At 40.7% G+C, this 24,553-nt stretch overlaps 1 protein-coding gene across 2 annotated transcripts in view; it reads left to right on the plus strand.

The window, feature by feature from the left end:
* The window catches only part of LOC133560351 (neuroligin-2-like), a 304,784-nt gene that overhangs the window by 88,932 nt on the left and 191,299 nt on the right, over positions 1-24,553 (plus strand). For both annotated transcript variants that reach the window (XM_061912802.1, XM_061912801.1), the window contains exon 2: positions 18,144-18,887. In XM_061912802.1, coding sequence (XP_061768786.1) covers positions 18,410-18,887 — 478 coding nt within the window. In that variant the 5' untranslated portion in view covers positions 18,144-18,409. The remainder of the gene's footprint in view (positions 1-18,143; positions 18,888-24,553) is intronic.

Raw genomic sequence — 24,553 nt, forward strand, 5'->3', positions numbered from 1 at the left:
AATAGATTGATGAGTTAACGCGTAATTAACGCATTAATTGGCCCACCCCTAGTATATTTATATATATATATATATATATATATATATATATATATATATATATATATATATATATATATATATATATATATGCACACATATATATATTAGGGGTGTGGGAAAAAATTTATTCGAATACGAATTACGATTCTCACGTTGTGCGATTCAGAATCGATTCTCATTTTTTTTTAAATATATATATTTTATTTAATATTTTTCATTGCACTTTTATTTTCATATTTTTTTTTTTTATCAATCCAACTAAACAATACACAGCAATACCACAACAATGCAATCCAATTCCAAAACCAAACCTGACCCAGCAACACTCAAAACTGCAATAAAGAGAGCACAAACAAGACACAGAACAAACCAAAAGTATCCATCCATCCATCAATTTTCTACCGCTTATTCCCTTTCGGGGTCGCGGGGGGCGCTGGCGCCTATCTCAGCTACAATCGGGCGGAAGGCGGCGTACACCCTGGACAAGTCGCCACCTCATCGCAGGGCCAACACAGATAGATAGACAACATTCACACTCACATTCACACACTAGGGCCAATTTAGGGTTGCCAATCAACCTATCCCCAGGTGCATGTCTTTGGAAGTGGGAGGAAGCCGGAGTACCCGGAGGGAACCCACGCATTCACGGGGAGAACATGCAAACTCCACACAGAAAGATCCCGAGCCTGGATTTGAACCCAGGACTGCAGGACCTTCGTATTGTGAGGCAGACGCACTAACCCCTCTGCCACCGTGAAGCCCACAAACCAAAAGTAGTGAAACAAAAATGAATATTATCAACAACAGTATCAATATTAGTTATAATTTCAGCATACCAGTGATTAAAAATCTCTCATTGACATTATCATTAGACATTTATAAAAATTAAAAAAAAACAATAGTGTCACGGTGGCTTACACTTGCATCGCATCTCATAAGCTTGACAACACACTGTGTCCAATGTTTTCACAAAGATAAAATAAGTCAGATTTTTGGTTCGTTTAATAGTTAAAACAAATTTACATTATTGCAATCAGTTGATAAAACATTTTCCTTTACAATTTTAAAAGCTTTTAAAAAAAAATCTACTACCCTGCTAGCATGTCAGCAGACTGGGGTAGATCGTGCTGAAATCCTATGTATTGAATGAATACAGAATCCTTTTGAATCGGAAAAATGTCGTTTTTGAATCGAGAATCGCGTTGAATCGAAAAAATCAATATATAATTGAATCGCGACCCCAAGAATCGATATTGAATCGAATTGTGGGACATCCAAAGATTCGCAGCTCTAGTGTGTATATATATAAAAACTTTGTATATGTATATATATATATATATATATATATATATATATATATATATATTTGTATGTATATACTCTATAGCTGTGGTGTTAGGAGCTATTGTGTTTGTAGAGGTGGTAAATGTGTTAATTATTCACTGTCTGCCTAAATGTGTTAATTAATCACTGCCTGTGCATATGCACTATGTAGTGTGTGTGCGCGCCTCACCTTCGACTGCCTGGAGTGTGTGACGACCTGTCTATTTGACAGCTGCTGGAGTCACAAGGGTTGAAGCTGCCTCCACGGTGACCGGGTCAGCTAAGTTAATTGTTCTCAGCGATGGTCCATCTTTCACACACACACACACACACACACACACACACACACACACACACACACATGCTCATCCATTCTTGACCCGCTTAGCACAGTTTTAACCTTCTAATTGCCGACCTGCACACCCGGGTTCTACTGGAACGTCATTGAACTTCCTCCTCGTTATCCCAGTGCAGAACCATCGCAGCATGTATTGCATTTATGCCAAGTAGTTAGCCAGACAGTGACGAATGTGAGGACGCCTCCTTGCTAATTAAAGTCTGCTCACACGTTAATTACGTCGCGCTGCTGCATTTTCAGGCCCTAATTGACAGTGGGACGACGCATCCAACCTTTGCTCGGCCCAAATTATTTGATCTTTATCTAGCTAATGGCGGCATTTCCTGTTGGTTTTGGCACTGTGACTGTCACTATTTATTTGGCTTGAGTAAAGGCTAAGCATTATCCACTACGTTTAACACAAAAATGCTATAATTTTGCAGAAATTTCAGCACATTTTGAATGTGTTTACAATATAGCAATATATTTAATATTGTAGGTGAATATAATTGTTATATTAAATATATGAAAATGGATGTAATACAGACTTACATAAAGCACATTTATAAATGCGTAATACAACTTGGGCCCTGATTTACTAAAGGTTTGCTTGTACCGAAACAAATGCATACTTGATAGCACAGGCCACGGTCTCCTGCATGTTTAAAACATAGCGTAACACTACATGTAGGAGCATGTTAACATGACAGTAAATGATCAAATGTCTCTGTAGTAATGCCCCGTTTTGTACATGCAAAATTTTAATTTAAATAGGGCGGTCTCCACCGCCTTTCAATTGTACATCCAATGTTAATAGATCACACACTACACTCTATTTTATAGATTGCACACGCTGTTTAGCAATTGGCATTTGGCTCTGAGTAGATCAGGCCATTGTTGGTGTACAAATAAGACATGTATATAAAAAAAAAAATAATTAGCACAAACTAAATGGTATAGTAAGTTGGGAAAATAATATTGAAATAGCTCCTGAATTGAAAATGGAGTTGATCCCCACCTATTCACGTATTTCTTTTTTTTGCTCTAAATTGTACATATATATTTTTTCTCTGCGTTAACGTGGTCCTTATGATTTGTAAATGTTACCATGTTGGATATATTTGTGTATGATATGATTTGATGCCAAAGAATCAAATAATAAGATTCATGCAATTTGACGTGAGCTTGCATACAGTTTTGTATGCCTCTGAATGCTGTAGTTTTGCTGTGTTTTCTTTAGACAGTGGGTCATGTATGACGTCACAGATTGATGGACATACATTTGTGCTTATTCTCACATATGCAAAGGTGGATAGGGCTTCCTGACACAGCTGATACCGCTGCTTGTAGCTTCCCTGTCATTCCTTCATGTTGCATTCCACCAGCCTGCTCGGATGTCTATAAAATAAATATTTCCCTGTTTATTTGTCCACAACATTTCACACGGAACTATTACGTCAAGATGGTTCACTATGAAATTGGATTAGCTGCTAAACTATGACAGAAAAAAAGAAGAAAAACCTTACTACGTGGTCTAAGAAATGTGTATAATAACACCAACGTGTGACATGCAGTGACATAAATGCTGCTAATAGCCGCTTTTTTTATGCATCGCTGTATCAAAGAGTGTGTAGGGGTACCTAAAGTTGTGACGGGTGAATTTACAGATATCCTGTTCATGATGTTTATTTTCGACAGTGACGAGAAAAAAAAATTGTGGTTATGTTTGTATTCAAGAATATTTAATAGTGTATATGTTTCCATCCATTTTATATGGTTTAATTTGCAATCTAACACCGTTTGCAGACGGACTAAAACAACAAATTATAAAAGTGACTGTGGAGCAAAATTCACGCAAAATTGATACCAAAGTATATTCAATACACATAATCTAGAGCAATGATTCTCAAACTGTGATACATGTACTACTAGTGGTATGCAGGTCAATTCAACTGGCAGCCCGTGGGCCACATCCGGCCCGCCAAAGCTTTGTTTTGACCCGCCAAACACCCAAAGAGGCGTCATAAAACCACTCAAAACAGGGTTGCCCGTGTATGCAGTACTCCCAGCACCCCTAAGGGGGCAACAGCGATGCATAAGTGTCACAATAAAGCAGCAGTGGGTGAGTAGAAAAAGGTGGCACTCACTATCGACCTTGAATAAATCAAAATGGCAAAAATTTGACTTTTAACAGCAACTGGACAACAAAGTATGAATGTATTGAAATTGCTGACTTTATGTCTTTTGTATTTGTGTTCTTTTTGCCTGTTTAACTCTGGCGATGAAAACTGGTCGCTGAATTTTTGACCAGCACTTAAACACGTGAGCAATTTTTTCTGTAATGCTTGCATTATTTGTCTTACACACCTAAACAAACGAAGAAGTACAAAGAAATAAAACTGAGGAAGAAATATAATTCAAAAGAAAGACGATCAATCCTCAACAAAACGTAGTTTCTGTTTCGTCATGCTGTTGACTGTGTAGCTGCACAAGCTGTAAACGAGTCGTGGGGGCAGAATAAGGAATTAATTGACATAGCAGTTGAAAAGCGGATGTGTTTACTTTGTAAATAAATAAACACAGTCTCAAAGGAATAAAACCTGTGAAGGCACTTTCGAAAGAAACATCCACAATTTGATGTCCGGCCCCTGATCCCTTGGGCTCTTAAAACTGTGGCCCTCCTCATTATTTCATTGAATAGCCCTGATATAGTGGTATACCAAATAATCAGTTGATTAAAGTACAGTGTTTTGAATATCCTTGATGTAGTGGTATACCAAATAATCAATTGATTAAAGTACAGTGTTTTATTTTGCTATATTCAAACATAGTGTTATTGTTCAAACTGTGTGTATCGCTACAGTGGACAAAATATTTAATATACTTGTTAAATAAAACATCTGCCTTATTTTGCCGATGTACAAGTCAACCCTTAAGTCAACAATGAGTAGATGAGTATGATGTGGGTGTATATGTGTAAATAAATGAACACTGAAATTAAAGTATTTATTTTATATATATATATATATATATATATATATATATATATATATATATATATATAATACATTTTTCTACCGCTTATTCCCTTCAGGGTTGCGGGGGGCGCTGGTGCCTATCTCAGCTACAATCGGGCGGAAGGCAGAGTACACCCTGGACAAGTCGCCACCTCATTGCAGGGCCAACACAGATAGACAGACAACATTCACACTCACATTCACACACTAGGGCCAATTTAGTGTTAATAAAATATATATATGTATATATATATATATATATATATATATATATATATATATATATAAGTCACTGAAAGTGAAGTATTTCATATATACATATATATATATATGAAATACTTGACTCTTAACCACACCCCGCCCCCAACCACGCCCCCCGTTCTATCCCAGAAAACGCCCACCCACCCCCCGCCTTCCGAAATCGGAGTGTTTGGCCAAGTATGCAGTATCCTATTATTTAAATTTGATTAAAAAATTGTATCTAGAGCAGGGGTGTCAAACATACGGCCCGCGAACCGGTTTCATCCGGCCTGCAGGATGAGTTTGCTCGGTATAAAAATTAGTTGAAATTCTTGAATGAAAGAAACTGCTGTTCTAAATGTGTCCTCTAGATGTTGCAATAGCAATTATTTGTATCTTTGCAGATGATGCTCTATATGTAAAAAAAATAAACCACACATTAGTACATCAGTCGAGGAAAATGAGCAAACTAAATAAATAACATCCTGTAATTTGTTTTTGATATAATTTTTGAATCATGATGAGATTGAAAATTAACACCAAAGAGTTGACTGATGAAAAATATCACATAATTTATTCAGAAAGTATAATTAACAACAAATAAAAATAGAATACTATAAACAACAACAACATTATGATTTGTACATTTTCAGAATGTGCTTGTTCTATTTTCAAACAAAGAAAACAATCTGAAGTTGTCTTTATTTTTAAGTTATCGTGCCGTGATTTTACCATTCCGGCCCTCTTGGGAGTAGATTTGTCTCCGTGTGGCCCCCGATCTAAACTGAGTTTGACACCCCTAATCTAGATGATCTGCGATAATCTCATCATACATACAGAGGTCAAGACCAAAATTATGCGACCAATGTGATCCTACTACAATAAAGTGTACCGGTATTTTTGTTTGCTTTGAGTCTAATAGGGTGGGTGATGGTTGCGACACAACACTCCTACAGCTGAAAGCAGAATCCAAACGTGTCAAGAAAACAACCCCCCAAAATGAGCTAATTTGCCAAAACAAACGAGCACCCTTGCGACTGTAAACACATCATGCGAGTGATATGCAAATGAGGGCTCCATGTGCATTTGAGCAAGCTCGCCAGATGCTGGTGAGCTTGGCCTGATGCTTGGCTGCTGCTGCTGAGAGGGAGGACGGTTGGGATAAACAGCAGGAGACTCAAAATGTTGTGTGATTAACGTGGTGGAGTTTGCCAACTGGCTCGTTCTGCCTGGAGGTGTGGATGGTGCAGTAATTGGAGGGATGAGGCAAATAGTTATATTGGCTCAGCGAACCCTAAATGAAATACGTCCTTGGCATACGCCGATGGATCCATCGCAGACATTGTGCCTCATTCACTCCTATGGACGGAGGTTTTTCTGGGTGTGAAGGAGAAGAAGCTTTCATATGTGGAATACTTGACTTGGTAAATTCTCACTGTAAATATACTCCTCCCCTCTTAACCACGCCCCCAACCTCGCTCCCCACACCACCACCCACCTCCGGAAATCGGAGGTCTCAAGGTTGGCAAGTATGCCTCTCAGTTATAGAACGTATTTTAAATTCAGTTTTAAGAAACAATCAACAAGCATACAGTATACACCAGTGGTTCTCAACCTTTATTCAGTGATATACCCCCTGTGAACATTTCTTTAATTCAAGTACCCCCTAATCAGATCAAAGCATTTTTGGTTGAAAAAAAGAGATAAAGAAGTAAAATACAGCACTTGTTGAAAAATAAACAAGTGATTCAATTATAAATAAAGATTTCTACACATAGAAGTAATCATCAACTTAAAGTGCCCTCTTTGGGGATTGTAATACAGAGCCATCTGGATTCATCAACTTCATTCTTAACATTTCTTAACAAAAAAAGAATTATGGAACATGTCCACAAAAAATCTAGCTGTCAACACTGAATATTGCATTGTTTTTTGTTTTTTCCACTGTTTATGAAATTACATTCATATTTTGTTGAAGTATTATTCATTAAATATATTTATAAAGGATTTTTGAATTGTTGCTATTTTTTAGAATATTTTTTTAAGATATCTCACGTACCCCTTGGCATACCTTCAAGTACCCCCAGGGGTACGCGTACCCCCATTTGAGAACCACTAGTATACACAAACAAAACCAAACATGTCTTGTCAAAGCATCTTCCTGCTGGAACATTTTTGAGTGAATTACCTTGGGAGTCTGTCGTAATTAATAGCAACAAATGTGTTGATCTCACATGAAAGTTTTGACGAGTTTTTTGTAATTTGTTTTGTTTCCTGACCAGCGCTCTTGTTTTTCATTCCATTTCCTGTTTTCCTTCATCCCTCTGGTTTGAGCATTGGCTCCCTCAGCAGTCCCTGGGGATGCTGGTTTTTCCTGCCCTGGGTCATTTGTTTTGCGCTTCATACTATACGCTTGTTTACTCTCTGTGCAATTCCCAGCTGCACATTTTAGTTTTTTTGGTGCTACCTGCGTTTTCCCTAATAAAGAAGGCACTTTATTCCTTTCTGCATCCCGGAGTCCGGACAAGCACCAGGATGTAAAATCAATCTTTTACTCCTGGACATAGCGCCATCAGACCACCTTCTAGTCGCGTTACCATTAGGGAAAAAACAACAACTCATTATTTCCCATTTTAATCAGAAAACAAAGAAGTCTGCACATATGCGGGGGTGGGAATGCCCGAACGTGAACAGACGAGGATGTACTGTATATTGTTGGGTCAAGTTTAACACAAAGCTAAGATGTGGATGTTTTGTAAAGATAACTGAGCATATATTTGAGCATCTTTAATACACAAAAAGACCCTGATTTTATATTGTGTACTTAAACATTTGCCAACCTGATAATGTATGAAAATAGCAAGCACAATCCATTTAGCATTCTTTTCTGCAAGTTCATGATTTATCAAGCCTGAAACTGTTTTTGCGGCTTTATATAGCACGTTATGAATGTATGTGCAAACTGGCGCATTTATGCACGGATGGCTGTGCCACGGCCATTGTGAGGAGGCGATCACTGCTACGATCGATGATGGAGATACAAATCTCTGTCTGTGTGCGTGTCAACATATTTGGACCGTCATAAACTAAAATATTAGACCTATCGTCTGATCAGTATTGTCATTTAACAATTTTATAACTACTGGCTGATTACAACTATTGTGATTCAATTGATTTGTTGTGGTGTCTGCTGGTGTTATTTTTAATAGTGTTTATTTTATAATAATATTATGTCTTCTTTGGTATATCACGATTACGCGTGCTAAAAATAGGTTTGTTGTCTAGACTGTACTTCTATATATCCCAGAAAAGATTGTATAAATTATGTTTGTGCACTGCATTTTCACAGCATTACAAAACACCCCAGGTTGGAATCGTATGATGCAATGGGTGTGCAGTAAATAGATCTCCATGGCACACACAAACTCCTCATTTTTAAATACTTCTGAACTTGTACATGCAGTTTTAGTTGATCACCTGCAACACGCCCACTAATAGTACACACAAATTCAAAGTTTACACAAAGCCTAATTGTCCGTGGTATTCAGACTCTAATAAGATGATGCCAAAAATGTCGATACTTAAATTTTTCTGTATGAAATGAAAACGTTTGGACAACTGTGGTCAACTCTCCTCAGTAAGATACAAACCTTGTTTCCATAAGAGTTGGTAAATTGTGTTAGATGTTAATATAAACGGAATATAACGATTTGCAAATCCTTTCCATATTCAATTGAATGCACAACAAAGACAAGATATTTAATGTTCAAACTCTTAAACTTTATTCTTTTTTGCAAATAATAATTAATTTTGAATTTCATGGCTGCAACACGTGCCAAAGTAGTTGGAAAAGGGCATGTTCACTACTGTGTTACATCACCTTTTCTTTTAACAACCCTCAATAAACATTTGGGAACTGAGGAAACTAATTGTTGAAGCATTGAAAGTGTGATTCTTTCCCATTCTTGTTTTATTTAGAGCTTCAGTCGTTCAACAGTCCGGGGTCTCCGCTGTCGTATTTTATGCCTAATATTGCGCCACACATTTTCGATAGGAGACAGGTCTGGACTGCAGGCGGGCCAGGAAAGTACCCTCACTATTTTTTTACGAAGCCACACTGTTGTAACACGTGCTGAATGTGGCTTGGCATTGTTTTGCTGAAATAAGCAGGAGCGTCCATGAAAAAGACGGCGCTTAAATGGCAGCATATGTTGTTCCAAAACCTGTATGTACCTTTCAGCATTTGTGCCCGCACTAATGCACCCTCATACCATCACAGATTCTGGATTTTGAACTTTGTGTCAATAACAGTCTGGATGGTTCGCTTCCCGACACAATGTCGAATATTTCCAAAAACAATTTGAAATGTGGACTCGTCAGACCACAGAACACTTTTCCACTTTTAATCAGTCCATTTTAGATGATCTCGGGCCCAGAGAAGCCGGCGGCGTTTCTGGATGTTGTTGATAAATGGCTTTCGCTTTGCATAGGAGAGTTTTAACTTGCACTTACAGATGTAGCGACAAACTGTATTTAGTGACAGTGTTTTTCTGAAGTGTTCCTGAGCCCATGTGGTGATATCCTTTAGAGATTGATTTCGGTTTTTGATAGTGTCGTCTGAGGGATTGAAGGTCACGGTCATTCAATGTTAGTTTCCGGCCATGCCGCTTTCGTGGAGTGATTTCTCCAGATTCTCTGAACCTTTTGATGATATTATGGACCGTAGATGTTGAAATCCCTAAATTTCTTGCAATTGCACTTTTAGAAACGTTGTTCTTAAACTGTTTGACTACCACGCCCCATCCTTTCTTATGAAAGACTGAGCATTTTTTGGGAAGCTTTTTTTATACTAATCATGGCAGCCACCTGTTCCCATATAGCCCGCACACCTGTGGGATGTTCCAAATAAGTGTTTGATGAGCATTCCTCAACTTTATCAGTATTTATTGCCACCTTTCCCAACATCTTTGTCACGTGTTGCTGGCATTAAATTCTAAAGTAATGATTATTTGCACAAAAAAACTGTTAATCAGTTTGAACAACAAATATGTTGTCTTTGTAGTGGATTCAACTGAATATGGGTTGAAAATGATTTGCAAATCATTGCATTCCGTTTATATTTACATCCATCCATCCATCATCTTCCGCTTATCCGAGGTCGGGTCGCGGGGGCAACAGCCTAAGCAGGGAAACCCAGACTTCCCTCTCCCCAGCCACTTCGTCTAGCTCTTCCTGGGGGATCCCGAGGCGTTCCCAGGCCAGCTGGGAGACATAGTCTTCCCAACGTGTCCTGGGTCTTCCCCGTGGCCTCCTACCGGTTGGACGTGTCCTAAACACCTCCCTAGGGAGGCGTTCGGGTGGCATCCTGACCAGATGCCCGAACCACCTCATCTAGCTCCTCTCGATGTGAAGGAGCAGCGGCTTTACTTTGAGTTCCTCCCGGATGGCAGAGCTTCTCACCCTATCTCTAAGGGAGAGCCCCGCCACCCGGCGGAGGAAACTCATTTCGGCCGCTTGTACCCGTGATCTTATCCTTTCGGTCATGACCCAAAGCTCATGACCATAGGTGAGGATGGGAACGTAGATCGACCGGTAAATTGAGAGCTTTGCCTTCCGGCTCAGCTCCTTCTTCACCACAACGGACCGGTACAACGTCCGCATTACTGAAGACGCCGCACCGATCCGCCTGTCGATCTCACGATCCACTCTTCCCCCACTCGTGAACAAGACTCCTAGGTACTTGAACTCCTCCACTTGGGGCAGGGTCTCCTCCCCAACCCGGAGATGGCATTCCACCCTTTTCCGGGCGAGAACCATGGACTCGGACTTGGAGGTGCTGATTCTCATTCCGGTCGCTTCACACTCGGCTGCGAACCGATCCAGCGAGAGCTGAAGATCCCGGTCAGATGAAGCCATCAGGACCACATCATCTGCAAAAAGCAGAGACCTAATTCCTGCGGTTACTAAACCGGAACCCCTCAACGCCTTGACTGCGCCTAGAAATTCTGTCCATAAAAGTTATGAACAGAATCGGTGACAAAGGACAGCCTTGGCGGAGTCCAACCCTCACTGGAAATGTGTTCGACTTACTGCCGGCAATGCGGACCAAGCTCTGGCACTGATCGTACAGGGAACGGACCGCCACAATAAGACAGTCCGACACCCCATACTTTCTGAGCACTCCCCACAGGACTTCCCGAGGGACACGGTCGAATGCCTTCTCCAAGTCCACAAAGCACATGTAGACTGGTTGGGCAAACTCCCATGTACCCTCAAGAACCCTGCCGAGAGTATAGAGCTGGTCCACAGTTCCACGACCAGGACGAAAACCACACTGTTCCTCCTGAATCCGAGGTTCGACTATCCGACGTAGCCTCCTCTCCAGTACACCTGAATAAACCTTACCGGGAAGGCTGAGGAGTGTGATCCCACGATAGTTGGAACACACCCTCCGGTCCCCCTTCTTAAACAGAGGAACCACCACCCCGGTCTGCCAATCCAGATGTACCGCCCCGATGTCCACGCGATGCTGCAAAGTCTTGTCAACCAAGACAGCCCCACAGCATCCAGAGCCTTAAGAAACTCCGGGCGGATCTCGTCCACCCTGGGGCCTTGCCACCGAGGAGCTTTTTAACTACCTCAGCGACCTCAGCCCCAGAAATAGGAGAGTCCACCACAGATTCCCCAGGCACTGCTTCCTCATAGGAAGACGTGTTGGTGGGATTGAGGAGGTCTTCGAAGTATTCCTTCCACCTATCCACAACATCCGCAGTTGAGGTCAGCAGAACACCATCCGCACCATACACGGTGTTGATAGTGCACTGCTTCCCCTTCCTGAGGCGGCGTAGGGTGGTCCAGAATCGCTTCGAAGCCGTCCGGAAGTCGTTTTCCATGGCTTCCCCGAACTCCTCCCATGTCCGAGTTTTTGCCTCCGCGACCGCTGAAGCTGCACACCGCTTGGCCTGTCGGTACCTGTCCACTGCCACTGTCCACTGTCTATATTTACATCTAACACAATTTCCCAACTCATATGGAAAAGGGGTTTGCAGTTAACTTTTGATGTAGTCCGCTTGCTAGCGAACAAGCTAACTATTTTATCAAGGTAAGTCAGAGACTGCATCCTCCAGCTGTCCGACAAGTCTCTGCTTTACGGGCTTTCGTACTGCCGTGAAAAGTAAGGTCCACTTTGCAAATTGAGGAAGTTAGTGTTTAGTCTTTACTCGCGCTGTTTTTCTCTCCCTGTTGCTCGGCAGTCACTGGTTGCGCAGAAGCGGTCATGTTCCTTCTATGTCCGGAAATTTTTTTTTTCCTATTGTCAAAGGAATTTGTCGCTGACAGATTTGATTAATTATTTCGTGTCTGATTCAATTGAATCACTGTCAATGAATGTGTGTATCCGTACTAGTTGCTGGGATTTTAAACACAATGTGTCGTTTTTCATGGAAAAAATTAGGTGTGTTCCTGGGACGCAAGGAGAGTCAGTTGTCTGAGTCCTTTCAGATAATTACGGTACACGTCTGGATCACAGGACTTGTACCAAGCAACATTACTGTATATATCCTGATAATAAGGGAAAGTTTAATTTATACAGTATCCATCCATCTATTGTCTACCGCTTATCCCTTTTGGGGTCGCTGGAGCCTATCTCAGCTGCATTCAGGCGGAAGGGTAGTACACCCTGGACAAGTCGCCACCTCAACACAGATAGACAGACAACATTCACACTCACATTCACACACTTGAGCAAATTTAGTGTTGCCAGTCAACCTATCCCCGGGTGCATGTTTTTGGAAGTGGGAGGAAGCCGGAGTACTCGGAGGGAACCAACACAGTCACGGGGAGAACATGCAAACTCCACACAGAAAGATTCCGAGCGCAGGATTGAGCGCAGTATCGAACCCAGGACTTTCTCATTGTGAGGAAGACGCATTAACCCTTCTTCCACTGTGCTGCCCAGTTTATACAGTATGCAGAGGGCCAATACAATTCTAAATGTGCTGTGGACCACACTTTGGACATCCATGACCTATATCAATACCCTAAAATATTACTGGACCAGCCAAGAGTCCTCCTGTGATTAGTGTGAATGAAATAAATATAATGATGCAAGATCGTAAACCCTCTCTGCGATCAAGCTTGCATTACGTCGGATTTATTACGATGCACAAAGCCAAACAGAGGGAGTGATCCTCTAAACGTCATCTTTACCCAACGGACTCAAACAACCATGGTGCATGGTTTCGTGGAGCAATGCAGGACAGGCTGCAAAGTGCAACGGTGTGTGGAAAAGATCATAATCACCCCCTACTTCAGATGAGTCTTTTCCTGGCAGCTTCTGTGTCCAAAGCTTGGGCTTCATCTCTCTACCCTCTGCATCATCAATCACTTAAGCCCCCCCACCTTCTTCTCCGATGCGAGTGCACACACACGCTGGATCAATTACGGCCTCCAAAATGAGCCAATTAAACACTCAGATGCACCCGCAAATTCTGCAGGTTGCCTGGCATCACAGCTAAGCTTGAGTCTTTGACCACTCTTGACAAGTTTCCATCCATCCATTTTCTGTACTGCTTGTCCCCATTAGGGCCACGGCCGAGCTGGAGCCTAACTCTAAACTGGTCTCCAACCAAGCACAGGGCACACACAGTGGTACCTACATTTAATACACCACTGTTTATAATAATTCAGTTCTTGGCAAAATTATTCACCAAAAAGTTGTCTTAATTTTCATACATTAAAATCAAACTTAAAATCAAACTTTATTTATATCTATTTGTATACATAGGCAAGTGGCAACACAAATTGCTTTACAGGGGAAAAAAGAAAGAAATGAAGAAAACACACACATACTATAATATTAAGCAAGTGATAGTAGTAATAATTGTTATGTACGTGAGGACTGGAAGAGGACGACACCATGAAAGACTTAAGGTTACCAAGTTTATTGTAACCTTTGATGATTGTGTGGGATGTGTATGGTACTCTAAGTGTTGGTCGCAGGGTTAAGTGTAAAGTTAACCATGTGAATAAAACAAGAGGATGTTGTACATGCGTGTTGAATGAAACCTTCGTCTGGTCAAGGAGGGGTAGGCACAAGGAAGATCCGGGGACAGGCAGGAGGTCGAGGGCTGGCGGCAAGCAAACAAGGTCAGAGTCCAGGCGAGTGATCGAGGATCGAGGGAGGCAACTGCAAGGAGGACAAGGGACAAGTCAATGAGGCAAAAGGCAAAAGACAAAAGGAGGCGAGGACAATGAGAGGGAAGCCAGAGGCGTATATGCTTACTACAAGAGTTAACGACGTTCCGGCGCAGGATCCAAGGAGTGACTGGATTTTATACTGTCCTTCTGGTTACTGCCAGCTACTCTGATGACAGGCATCCTGCAGCTGCGGCGAAGCGTGGGCGTGGTGCAGGGGTGTGTACTGGCATGCTGTCAGAAGGAGTGTGGGAATCAGCTGGGGGAGAATCCTGGGTTCGAATCCGCGCCGTGACCAATAATAGCAATAGATAAAAAAGAAAATAACATGATATAATAATAAAAAAACAAAAAAGTACAAGAGTTTAAAATGATCAGTAAAGAGCACAAATAAAACAGTGACTCTGTAACCTTTTTAGAAAATAAATAATAATAAAATCAACGGTCTCTGCAGTCCTGAGGCTCTTTGACAAGCTATCCCACAGATGGGGGCCAAAGTGCCTAAATGTCGCCTCACCGTTGATTTTTGTTCTGGTATTTGGTAAAGCTAAAAGGACAGTGCCAGAGGATCTCAGGATTAGCCAGGGTTGATACGGAAAAAGCAGGCCAAATAAAAAAGAAGGTGCAAGGCCATTGAGACGTTTAAAAACTTATAGAACTTTAAAATCGACCCTGAAGTGGATGGGGTGCCGATGCAGCAACTTTAAAACTGGTGTAATGTGCTCACACCCCTGGTTATTTTTGGGAAAACCAGAAACCTCCGTGTTGGCCTGAGAGAGAAACCGGCGGACTCTGGCCATGTTTTTAAGACGATAAAAAAACAATTTTTGTAATATTCTTAATGTGTAGGACATAAGTCAGCTTGAAGTAAGAAATCCTGCCTATTGTCTTGGTTTTAGTCACTATCTGTTCTAGTAAGATCAAACATACAGCAGTGACACAGATGAATTGAGTACATTTCCAAAATAGGCCACTAGTGGTGAGTATAAGGAAAGGCAAGGTAAAGATAGAGACAGACAAGTCTTTTTACAAGTTTGGAGTGCTGCACGGACAGACAACTCTTACTCGGTAGGAATGTTACAAAAGTCCTGTGTAAAAAATATCGCCAATGGAGGAAATATGGACAGCTTTTTTTTTTTTTTTCATAATACAGACCCACATAAAATGCACACACATGGCTCTGATTGTAAACACACAGATCGATATACAGACACACACATTAGCACACAGACACGTGAATTGGATCACAGACAAATTGGACTACACACTTGTAAATAATTTTGCTACAATAATACTTCCATAGGGGGCACTTTTGCTGCTTTTTTCACCATGACAGGGTGGGAATTTCAGATGTGGGGACAACAATGTCCATGCATCAAGGACATTAGGCTTTGATTGATTGATTGATTGATTGATTGATTGATTAATAATTGTATTAGTAGATTGCACAGTTCAGTACATATTCCGTACAATTGACCAATAAATGGTAACACCCGAATAAGTTTTTCAACTTGTTTAAGTCGGGGTCCACGTTAATCAATTCATGGTCCAAATATATACTATCAACATAATACAGTCATCACACAGGTTAATCATCATAGTGTATACAATGAATTATTTACATTATTTACAATCCGGGGGGAGGGATGAGGAGCTTTGGTTGATATCAGAACTTCAGTCATCAACAATTGCATCAACAGAGAAATGGACATTGAAACAGTGTAGGTCTTACTTGGTAGGATATGTACAGCCAGCAGAGAACATAGTGAGTTCAGATAGCATAAGAACAAGTATATACGATTGAAGTACATTTGATTATTTACATTTGATTATTCATATTCCGGGGAGATGGGATGTGAATGGAGGGGGTATTAGTAAAGGGTTGAAGTTGCCTGGAGGTGTTGTTTTAGAGCGGTTTTGAAGGAACATAGAGATGCACTTACTTTTACACCTGTTGGGAGTGCATTCCACACTGATGTGGCATAGAAAGAGAATGAGTTAAGACCTTTGTTAGATCGGAATCAGGGTTTAATGTGGCTGAACAAATACTGCGTCAGAATAACACTCAGAATTAGCAATGCTGCTTTAATGGCTTCTCAACAGGAGAACGTAATCATTTTGACATGAACGAGCCCCTCTATTGTCTTTGGGGCTCTAATTATCTGATGTCTAGCCATGGGACTTTTGACTTTCAAATGCAAAATGCTTTATTGGCAGTGCGAGAAGACAAGGGCACAGAGTTGCTTAAGTGTGACGGAATTATACGCTTAATGGCGGCTTTAAACCTGGCGATTTAAGCCAAGCGATAAACCAAAGAGAGAGCGTTCAAATTTTAAAGAAAGCCCCCATGGGATTGGTGGTCCATTACGTAACGCCGGCCAACAATGGTATTATGATGACGGTGTAATCTCCCTCCATGCATTTGTGACTGGTTGTCTTACATGAGGATTTGCTCTGTAGATGAAATGAATGGTGCTCATTCATGTGCACAATTAGGGCTTGTCCAGGCCGCAAACCTCGCACGGCATTTTTGACCTTTGACCCAGCAGTTAGTTAAGTCAAGGTCTGTGACATCTCTGGGGTTTACTTTTGGAAGCCGACTGGTACTTTAAAAAGTAGTTTGTGCACGTTCCAAATCTGTGCTGTGATGCGTTAAAGAAAATGCAGTGGCGGCGGCACAGTGCGAGAGGGTTTCCCAGGTCACATGACCAAATCCCAGTGGCAAGGTTTATTTTCAGCTCATGCTCAGTATTCACAATGCACTGCGACCGAAATGATTTTCCCTAAAATGAACTCTCAATTCAGAGATGTACTGTTTGATCACACTGATCAATTAAAGCAGTGGCTCGCAAATCGGGGTATGCGTACCTCTGGGGGTACTTGAAGGTATGCCAAGGGGTACGTGAGATTTTTTTTTTAATATTCTAAAAATAGCAAACAATTCCAAAATCCTTTATGAATATATTTATTGAATAATTCTTCAACAAAATATGATTGTAAGTTCATAAACTGTGAAAAGAAATGCGACAATGCAATATTCAGTGTTGACAGCCAGATTTTTTTGTGGACATGTTTGATATGGATTTCTTTTTTTGTGAAGAAATGTTTAGAAATAAGTTCATGAACCCAGATGGATCTCTATCACAATCCCCAAAGAGGGCACTTTAAGTTGATGATTACTTCTATGTGTAGAAATCTTTATTTTTAATTGAATCACTTGGGGCGGCATAGCTCGGTTGGTAGAGTGTCCGTGCCAGCAACTTGAGGGTTGCAGGTTCAATTCCCGCTTCTGCCATTCTAGTCACTGCCGTTGTGTCCTTGGGCAAGGCACTTTACCCACCTGCTCCCAGTGCCACCCACACTGGTTTAAATGTAACTTAGATATTGGGTTTCACTATGTAAAGCGCTTTGAGTCACTAGAGAAAAGCGCTATATAAACATAATTCACTTCACTTCACTTGTTTATTTTTCAACAAGTTTTTAGTTATTTTTATATCTTTTTTTCCAAATAGTTCAAGAAAGACCACTACTAATGAGCAATATTTTGCACTGTTATACAATTTAATAAATCAGAAACTGATGACATTGTGCTGTATTTTACTTCTTTATCTCCTTTTTTCCACCAAAAATGCTTTGCTCTGATTAGGGGGTACTTGAATTTAAAAAAATGTTCACAGGGTGTACATCACTGAAAAGAAGTTTGAGAACCACTGAATTAAAGCATCAATTAGTAATTAGATTATAACCCTTACTTGCCTATCAATCTTGATAGTTTATTTTAATTTGTAGGGCTGCAACGATTCATCAGCATCCTTGACAAAAATTGATACTAAAAATTGTGGACAATAGTTGGTGACGTCATTGCTCGTGTTTTTCCAGGCAAAAAAAACAGAAATCGTCACGAAGAGAAAAATGGAGGTGGTCAAAAGCTTTGCCTGTATTTTGAATTCCAGCTGTAGTGAAACTTGATGCCTCTTGTCTCTGTGCAGGTGCTGACGTAGATGACGTCACTAGGACGGGACATGACAGGTCGCAAGGGGATGGACCATAACGGGACCACGGCTGTGGAAGCCAATGAAAAAGCCTTGCCTCCGCACTGACCTGGCGCCCCCGCAGAGGACCGCCCACCCTCTACAGCGCCCTCAGCACCCTCATCCATGTTCTCCTTTCACATGGTCAGAGAAGCTCCTTTTGTATTTTTTATAACGTCTGCGTGTCGCTTCAGTCAACCGGCTTTGGACTCCGCTGCCTTTTGATGATCACGTCATCAGCAGCCATGTTTTTATTTGTAGTTGCTAGCAAAGAAGAGAGAAAAAGGTCCGTCATGGCCGACTGGTGCTTGATGGGCCTTGCCCTCTTCAGCCTGGCCTTCAGTCAAAAAGTGGACCCGTCCAAGCACCCTGTGGTCACCACCAACTACGGCAAACTGCGAGGAATAAAGAAGGACCTCAACAACGAAATCCTGGGCCCGGTGGAGCAATATTTGGGCGTGCCCTACGCCACCGCCCCAATCGGCGACCGCCGCTTTCAGCCGCCCGAAGCCCCGGGCTCGTGGCAGGAGATCCGCAATGCCACCCAGTTTGCACCCGTTTGCCCCCAAAACGTGCACGGGGTGCTGCCGGAGATCATGCTGCCCGTGTGGTTCACAGACAACCTGGACGTGGCGGCGGGCTACATCCAGAACCAGAGCGAGGACTGCCTCTATCTCAACGTCTATGTGCCGACCGAGGATGGTGAGTGCAGGCTGGGTGGGAGGAGCTATGGCTGACTCTGTGCTAAGCCCCGCCTCTATCAGTCACACCAAGCATGCTACACACCGGCATTCATTGAAGTCTAAGTGGTGATTGGCCAGTCGCTCTTAAAGGGGAGGGGCTTAGCAAATTGTCTGCTAAATCTTTTTTCTAGTCCTTCTGTTCTTTCAAAATCCTGCAAGTATTCCTGAATCAATTTTTTCTACAGATGCCGTACGTGGACACAAGTATTGAGTCAATAATTAATCAAGTGGTTATTTCTTCTTTTTAACATAAACCTTTAGCCAATACTTTGTTTCTGACTTTTGGGAATATTTTACGGAAGGTGTTTTTGTTTCTGTTCCCCTGCAGTGCACTAATCAGGTTGCATTCATGTTTGGGAGGGTTTGGTGTGGAAGAATCAATACTTTTGTCCATACAAATGCTTTGGGAAAAACTAAAAAAGTGCACTATTATTGTCATTATATGCCTGATCTGTGTGCTTTTGTTGAAATGCAGTTTTTGAAGCTTGTGGACATGTATGTCTGTGGGACACTGTGTGTGTGAGAGAGAGAGAGAAAAAGAGACTTTATCCATGTCGTCTGTGATTCTCCTTTCCTCTTGATGTTTCTTTTTCCAGTTGAGACCAGCTGCATTTAGTCAAAGGTGTCGTCTTCTTCCTCACACACTTTTGTTCAGTTTTTTTTAGCTTTTCGCAGCTTGACACCCCCCTCCCTCCTTTCTCTTTGCACATCGTCATCATTGCTGCTTATAGCTCCTCAGCCACATATAGGACTTGACGTCTGGAGTCTTTTTCACTGGTTTGAAATCATGTGTTTGTTAGCTCCTTGTTTTTCCGGGGCAGCTAAAAGTGCATAAAAAAAGGTGCGATTGCATACACGATAAAAAGGTGAAGTGTGAATTTTTCATTATTTAAAAAAATTTTTTTTTTTACATAAGTCCATTTGTGCACTATTTTTTAGTGCATAAACGGGCCACTTTTGTGGATTTTTACTTGCATTATTTTTTTTACCAGCTTTTAACAATATTACATTGAAATGTGTTTTTTTTTTCACTTTTTTATGAACCCGATGATATTGTTGTTGAATTAAAACCCCCTCTTCCCTGTGTGTATGAGCAACAGCCAAGCTTGTTTTGCAAAAGGGTCAGGCATTAGGACCCAGGGGATCCTATTAGGCCTTCACGCAGACTGGGAGGGGCTCAGACGACGCCCCACTCCTGGAGATGATGTCTCATAAATCATAGTGAGTGGTTTTCATCTGGCTCCTGCAGAGTCACTCCAGATCGATGGACGCATGAGGGGTGGGGGCGCTAAGGGAACGTGGTCGTTCACTGGCAGCCTCCAGCTTGCACACAAACCACATTCTCCTAGCTTGCAGACTTATGCTGGGAAGTCGACGACCACAAGAAAGTATAATATGCGAGTCGTCCTCGTTTCTTTTTTTTTTTAATCATCGCTTACCCGATAACGTCAGACATTAAAGTGATGTATCACTTTTGTAAATTCTGTTTTGCTCGTGCAAAAAGATGGACCCCCCTCTCTAGCAGACTGGGGTTTAACCCTCCTAAGTGCTTACAAAGCGCCAATTAGGCCACCGGGTTCTACTTAATTAGCTCTGACCGAGGAGAGTTTACGCCTGCTCTGCCAGGCGGATCCTCCAGGATGTGAACTTCTCACCTCAGCAGCCTCGTTAACGCCAGGCTTCTTAAGGGCGTGCACGCTCGTGATTATTCCATCCCTAGCGCCATCTATCTCTGTGATGCATCAGTCACCATCTGGCCATCTTGCGATATTTCAATCTCCTTTAAAGATTCATCAGGAGCGGCTCGATGCTAACGCCGTAATGCAGGCCGATAGCCTCGCTGCTGCTGCACCGAGATGTTTCAAGAAATGAAAAAGGGGGAAAAAACTAATAGATGAATAATAGAAGGAGCACACCGAAGGTGCCAGCTTGCTGCAATAAAAAAGGGATGTGTAACTGCTGATGCAAAAAAAAAACATCTCTTTATTGTCCCGCTCATCTTTTCTCTTCTTGTCAGCTTAGCCTTCTTCGCTTTAAAGGGAAAAAATGCACAAAAGGCAAGAATAGATCTGCATCGATCTGCAGAATGCGTATCTATATATGGTACACATCTAATAATAATACACCTGTTCTCTTTGTGTTACTTGCTAATGCTAAAAGCACAAAATAAAACGATTGTTTTAGGGCAAAAAGTTTATTTTATAACACTTTATCCTGTTGACACCCTCTCAAACTAAATATTTCAGTGTGGAAGCAGAACAATGATGATTTTAATCAACATTTAAAACCATTTTTTGTGGTTTAAACCAGTAGTTATGTGCACAGGAGCACAATTAATCGGACTAAAAAATGCTTCATGTAAACATGTCATTCGGAATATTTTGACCCGATCACACTCGTTCGGATCAAAATTTAATTCCGATCGAGGCGTATGGTTGATGCCAATATTTATTCAGATTGTAGCGCATGAAAACACAACTGCCTAAATTTAGGTCAAAGTTATTTTTACTGAGCATGTCTTTTTTGTCCGCTATACTTCGGGGGTGGAGTGAGGACTGAATTTAATAGTCTTGGACTGAAGCGATTGTCTTGCTGCCGTCTTCCCCAATTCAACATGTACAGAAGTAGCGTTATATAATGTTGACTTTCTTGATTTTAAACCCAGACTAGCAAAAACGAAAGTATCGTCTGGAGTGTCGAGGTTAGCGGCGCCTCTTCAAGTTCGCGGCAGTCTCAAAGTTCAACTACTGCTGCCACCATGTTTCACATTAGTCCGTTATATTCCCAACCTTAAAGAGTGGACGGTTAGAGCAGTATAGATGCTCACTTGTACTTTATTGGCAACTTCAATGCAGTTACAATTCCAGGTGACTCACTCACACTAGCCCGATCACTTCCTGTATCCTGTGTCTCACTCTAAACGTTCCCCCCTGCAACATGTAAACTTGCTGCAACCTGCACATATCGCAACATGGAGGGCACAGAACAGCTCCATTTCAAAAAGAGAGGTAAAACAAAAATAGCGAACAGAAAAAAAATGTACAATTAAATTATGTGACAACGTCGGACAAGCCAAAATGCACAGATCCATGTTTGTTTACAGTAGAAGTCACTGCTTCTTCTTTTTTCACTTCCTTTTTCTGGCATGTGCTGTGCATGTCAAATAAAATATTTCAATTTAAAGTGTGATTCGCAAAAATGCACGTCGAAATCGCGTCAGTCATGGTCAGCCGATACCAATTCAGATACCGATCTCATGTATTAACTGTACATTTTTCACTCGATTTATGGTGAGTGCCATTGACAATTTAACAATATCAGCACAATATCTAAACTTCCTTTTTCTTTTAAATTACATACAATAGTCAATAGTACACGATTACAAATAAAAATCACCGACTATCTGGGTAATTATTCACTGAATTTGTATACATAAACAAAAAAAATATTTTGAGGAAATACAATTCTTAATATCGATCATAAACTGATACTAAACTTAGAATCAACACCACTAATTTTGGATGGATCCTCCCTCTTTTGTGTCGGGTACTGACCGTGACAATGTTGACAAACCAACAGTTGTTATATTATCTTCTCTCTGGACTCTTATTAATCTGATTGTTCATTTCCTGTTAATATCTGCTTACTTTCTACTGTAACGTTGTTATATGTGCACTTGCTAAACTTTACTAAATACCTCTATCTTGTGTTGTTTTATCGAGCTTAGCTATTGGCATGTCTGCCCATGCTTGCTCTTAGTGTTCAGCCTCGTCCTCCAATGATAATAGTAGGTGATGATGATACTATATTAAGGAATACAGTTTATTTGCCGCAATGGTGGTGATTATTATTAACTTATGGAGTGGCTCCACATTTTGTATTAAGATCAGTGATGGGTAAGCTACTTTGAAAAAGTAGTAAGCTAAGCTACAAGTTACTCTTGATCAAATGTAGCTAAGCTACTAGTGACGCTATCCCCAGAGAATTGTAGCAAGGTACATTACTTGCTTCACGGCAAAAGTAGCATGCTACATGATATAAATGTATAACTTAATGTACAACTTTCCACCGAACAAGAGAAAAATGCTCTGTTTTATTGTTGATTAAGATAAACACGAGCTAGAAACATGCCCTTTTTCTGGCTTTTAAACATTTCTTTTAAATTGCGTACCATGTACAAATACGAGGGAAGAACACAGGAAACAAGTTAAATAAAAGGCAGTGACACAATAATAATGATTGATAAACGTCATAATATATATTCTAATGGAGACTTTTCAGCACAGGATAAATCACTGTTTTAACAAAAACCACAGTGGCAAAAAGACAATAACCTGGCAAGAGGAACAAAATATTTGTTTCCCAAAAAAAGACATTAGAGAGGAACTGCACACTTATGACGGATGTTTTTTATTTTTTATTTTTTTAATGCATTCTAACTTGTACAATGTTTGTAAATAAAAGTCTGCTTAAAAAAAAGCCAATGGGAGGTCGTTAATTCCGGCCATAAAATACAACAAACAACAATCCAAACAGCGCCAACAATACTCCATTTACATTTTGTGACCTGAATATTAACTAAGTATTAGTTATATTGTTATTCAGTTAAAGTTAAAGTATCAATGATTGTCACACACCCACACACACTAGGTGTGGTGAAATCTGTCCTCTGCATTTGTCCCATCCTCTTGTTCACCCCCTGGGAGTTGAGGAAAGCAGTGGGCAGCCACGGTATCGCGCCCGAGAATCATTTTTATAAGTGCTAACGCAGACAAACTATAGCGGCGATGTGATCACCAGTTTATACTGCTATGTTTACATCATCGAGTAGTCTGCTGTTTCCTTGCTTCCCTGCTCGTAGAAGTTTACTGTAGATCATTAATCATGCGTCTCACCTGGATCGAAGGATTTATTCCGACAAGTTGGTACACTTTGACATCCAGTTTAACCCGGGAATGGCGAAAGCTACACGAAAAGACGCATGATTCCACCTCCTTTTTTTTGCGAGTATAATAAGTAATTCTTTATCTAAATGTTAATATAACAAGATGCTATCAATTGGCATCCAAATGACAGCAGACATTTGTACAGTAAGTGATGTTTTATGTTTATTGGCTCTCATAAAGTCTGCAGTGAGTAATCAGTGATGTTGAAAAAAAGCGAACGTGATGCGATTTTGAAATTATTGCGCTGTGTATTCTTAAAGTGATCAAAATATGTAAATATTACATTTTATTCTAAATGAGCTTGTTATTACATGACATATATACTCACATCATGTATATAAAACCTTAATGGGGGTGTTTGGATGTTTTTTTAAGGCTTTATAGGCAGAATAGAGCAGCTCCTGTAGGCTCCATTGTAAGCATACTTTTGATCACATTTAAATAATAGTTAGAATGCATAAAACAAAAATACATCCGTCGTCATGACTTTTATAATGATTATGAACAATGAGCAAAATTCCCAAAAAAGTGCACTTTCCCTTTAACAAACTCTTTTCTTACATGAATAGAAATTGATAAAACTTACTATTTTTATAGTAAACATTATTTCATGAATGTGGAACAGAGTCAAACAAAATGAAATTCCTCCCCAATTTCTACATTTTAAGTTCTTATAGAG

Source organism: Nerophis ophidion, linkage group LG10, assembly GCF_033978795.1.
Source record: "Nerophis ophidion isolate RoL-2023_Sa linkage group LG10, RoL_Noph_v1.0, whole genome shotgun sequence".
NCBI lineage: Eukaryota > Metazoa > Chordata > Actinopteri > Syngnathiformes > Syngnathidae > Nerophis > Nerophis ophidion.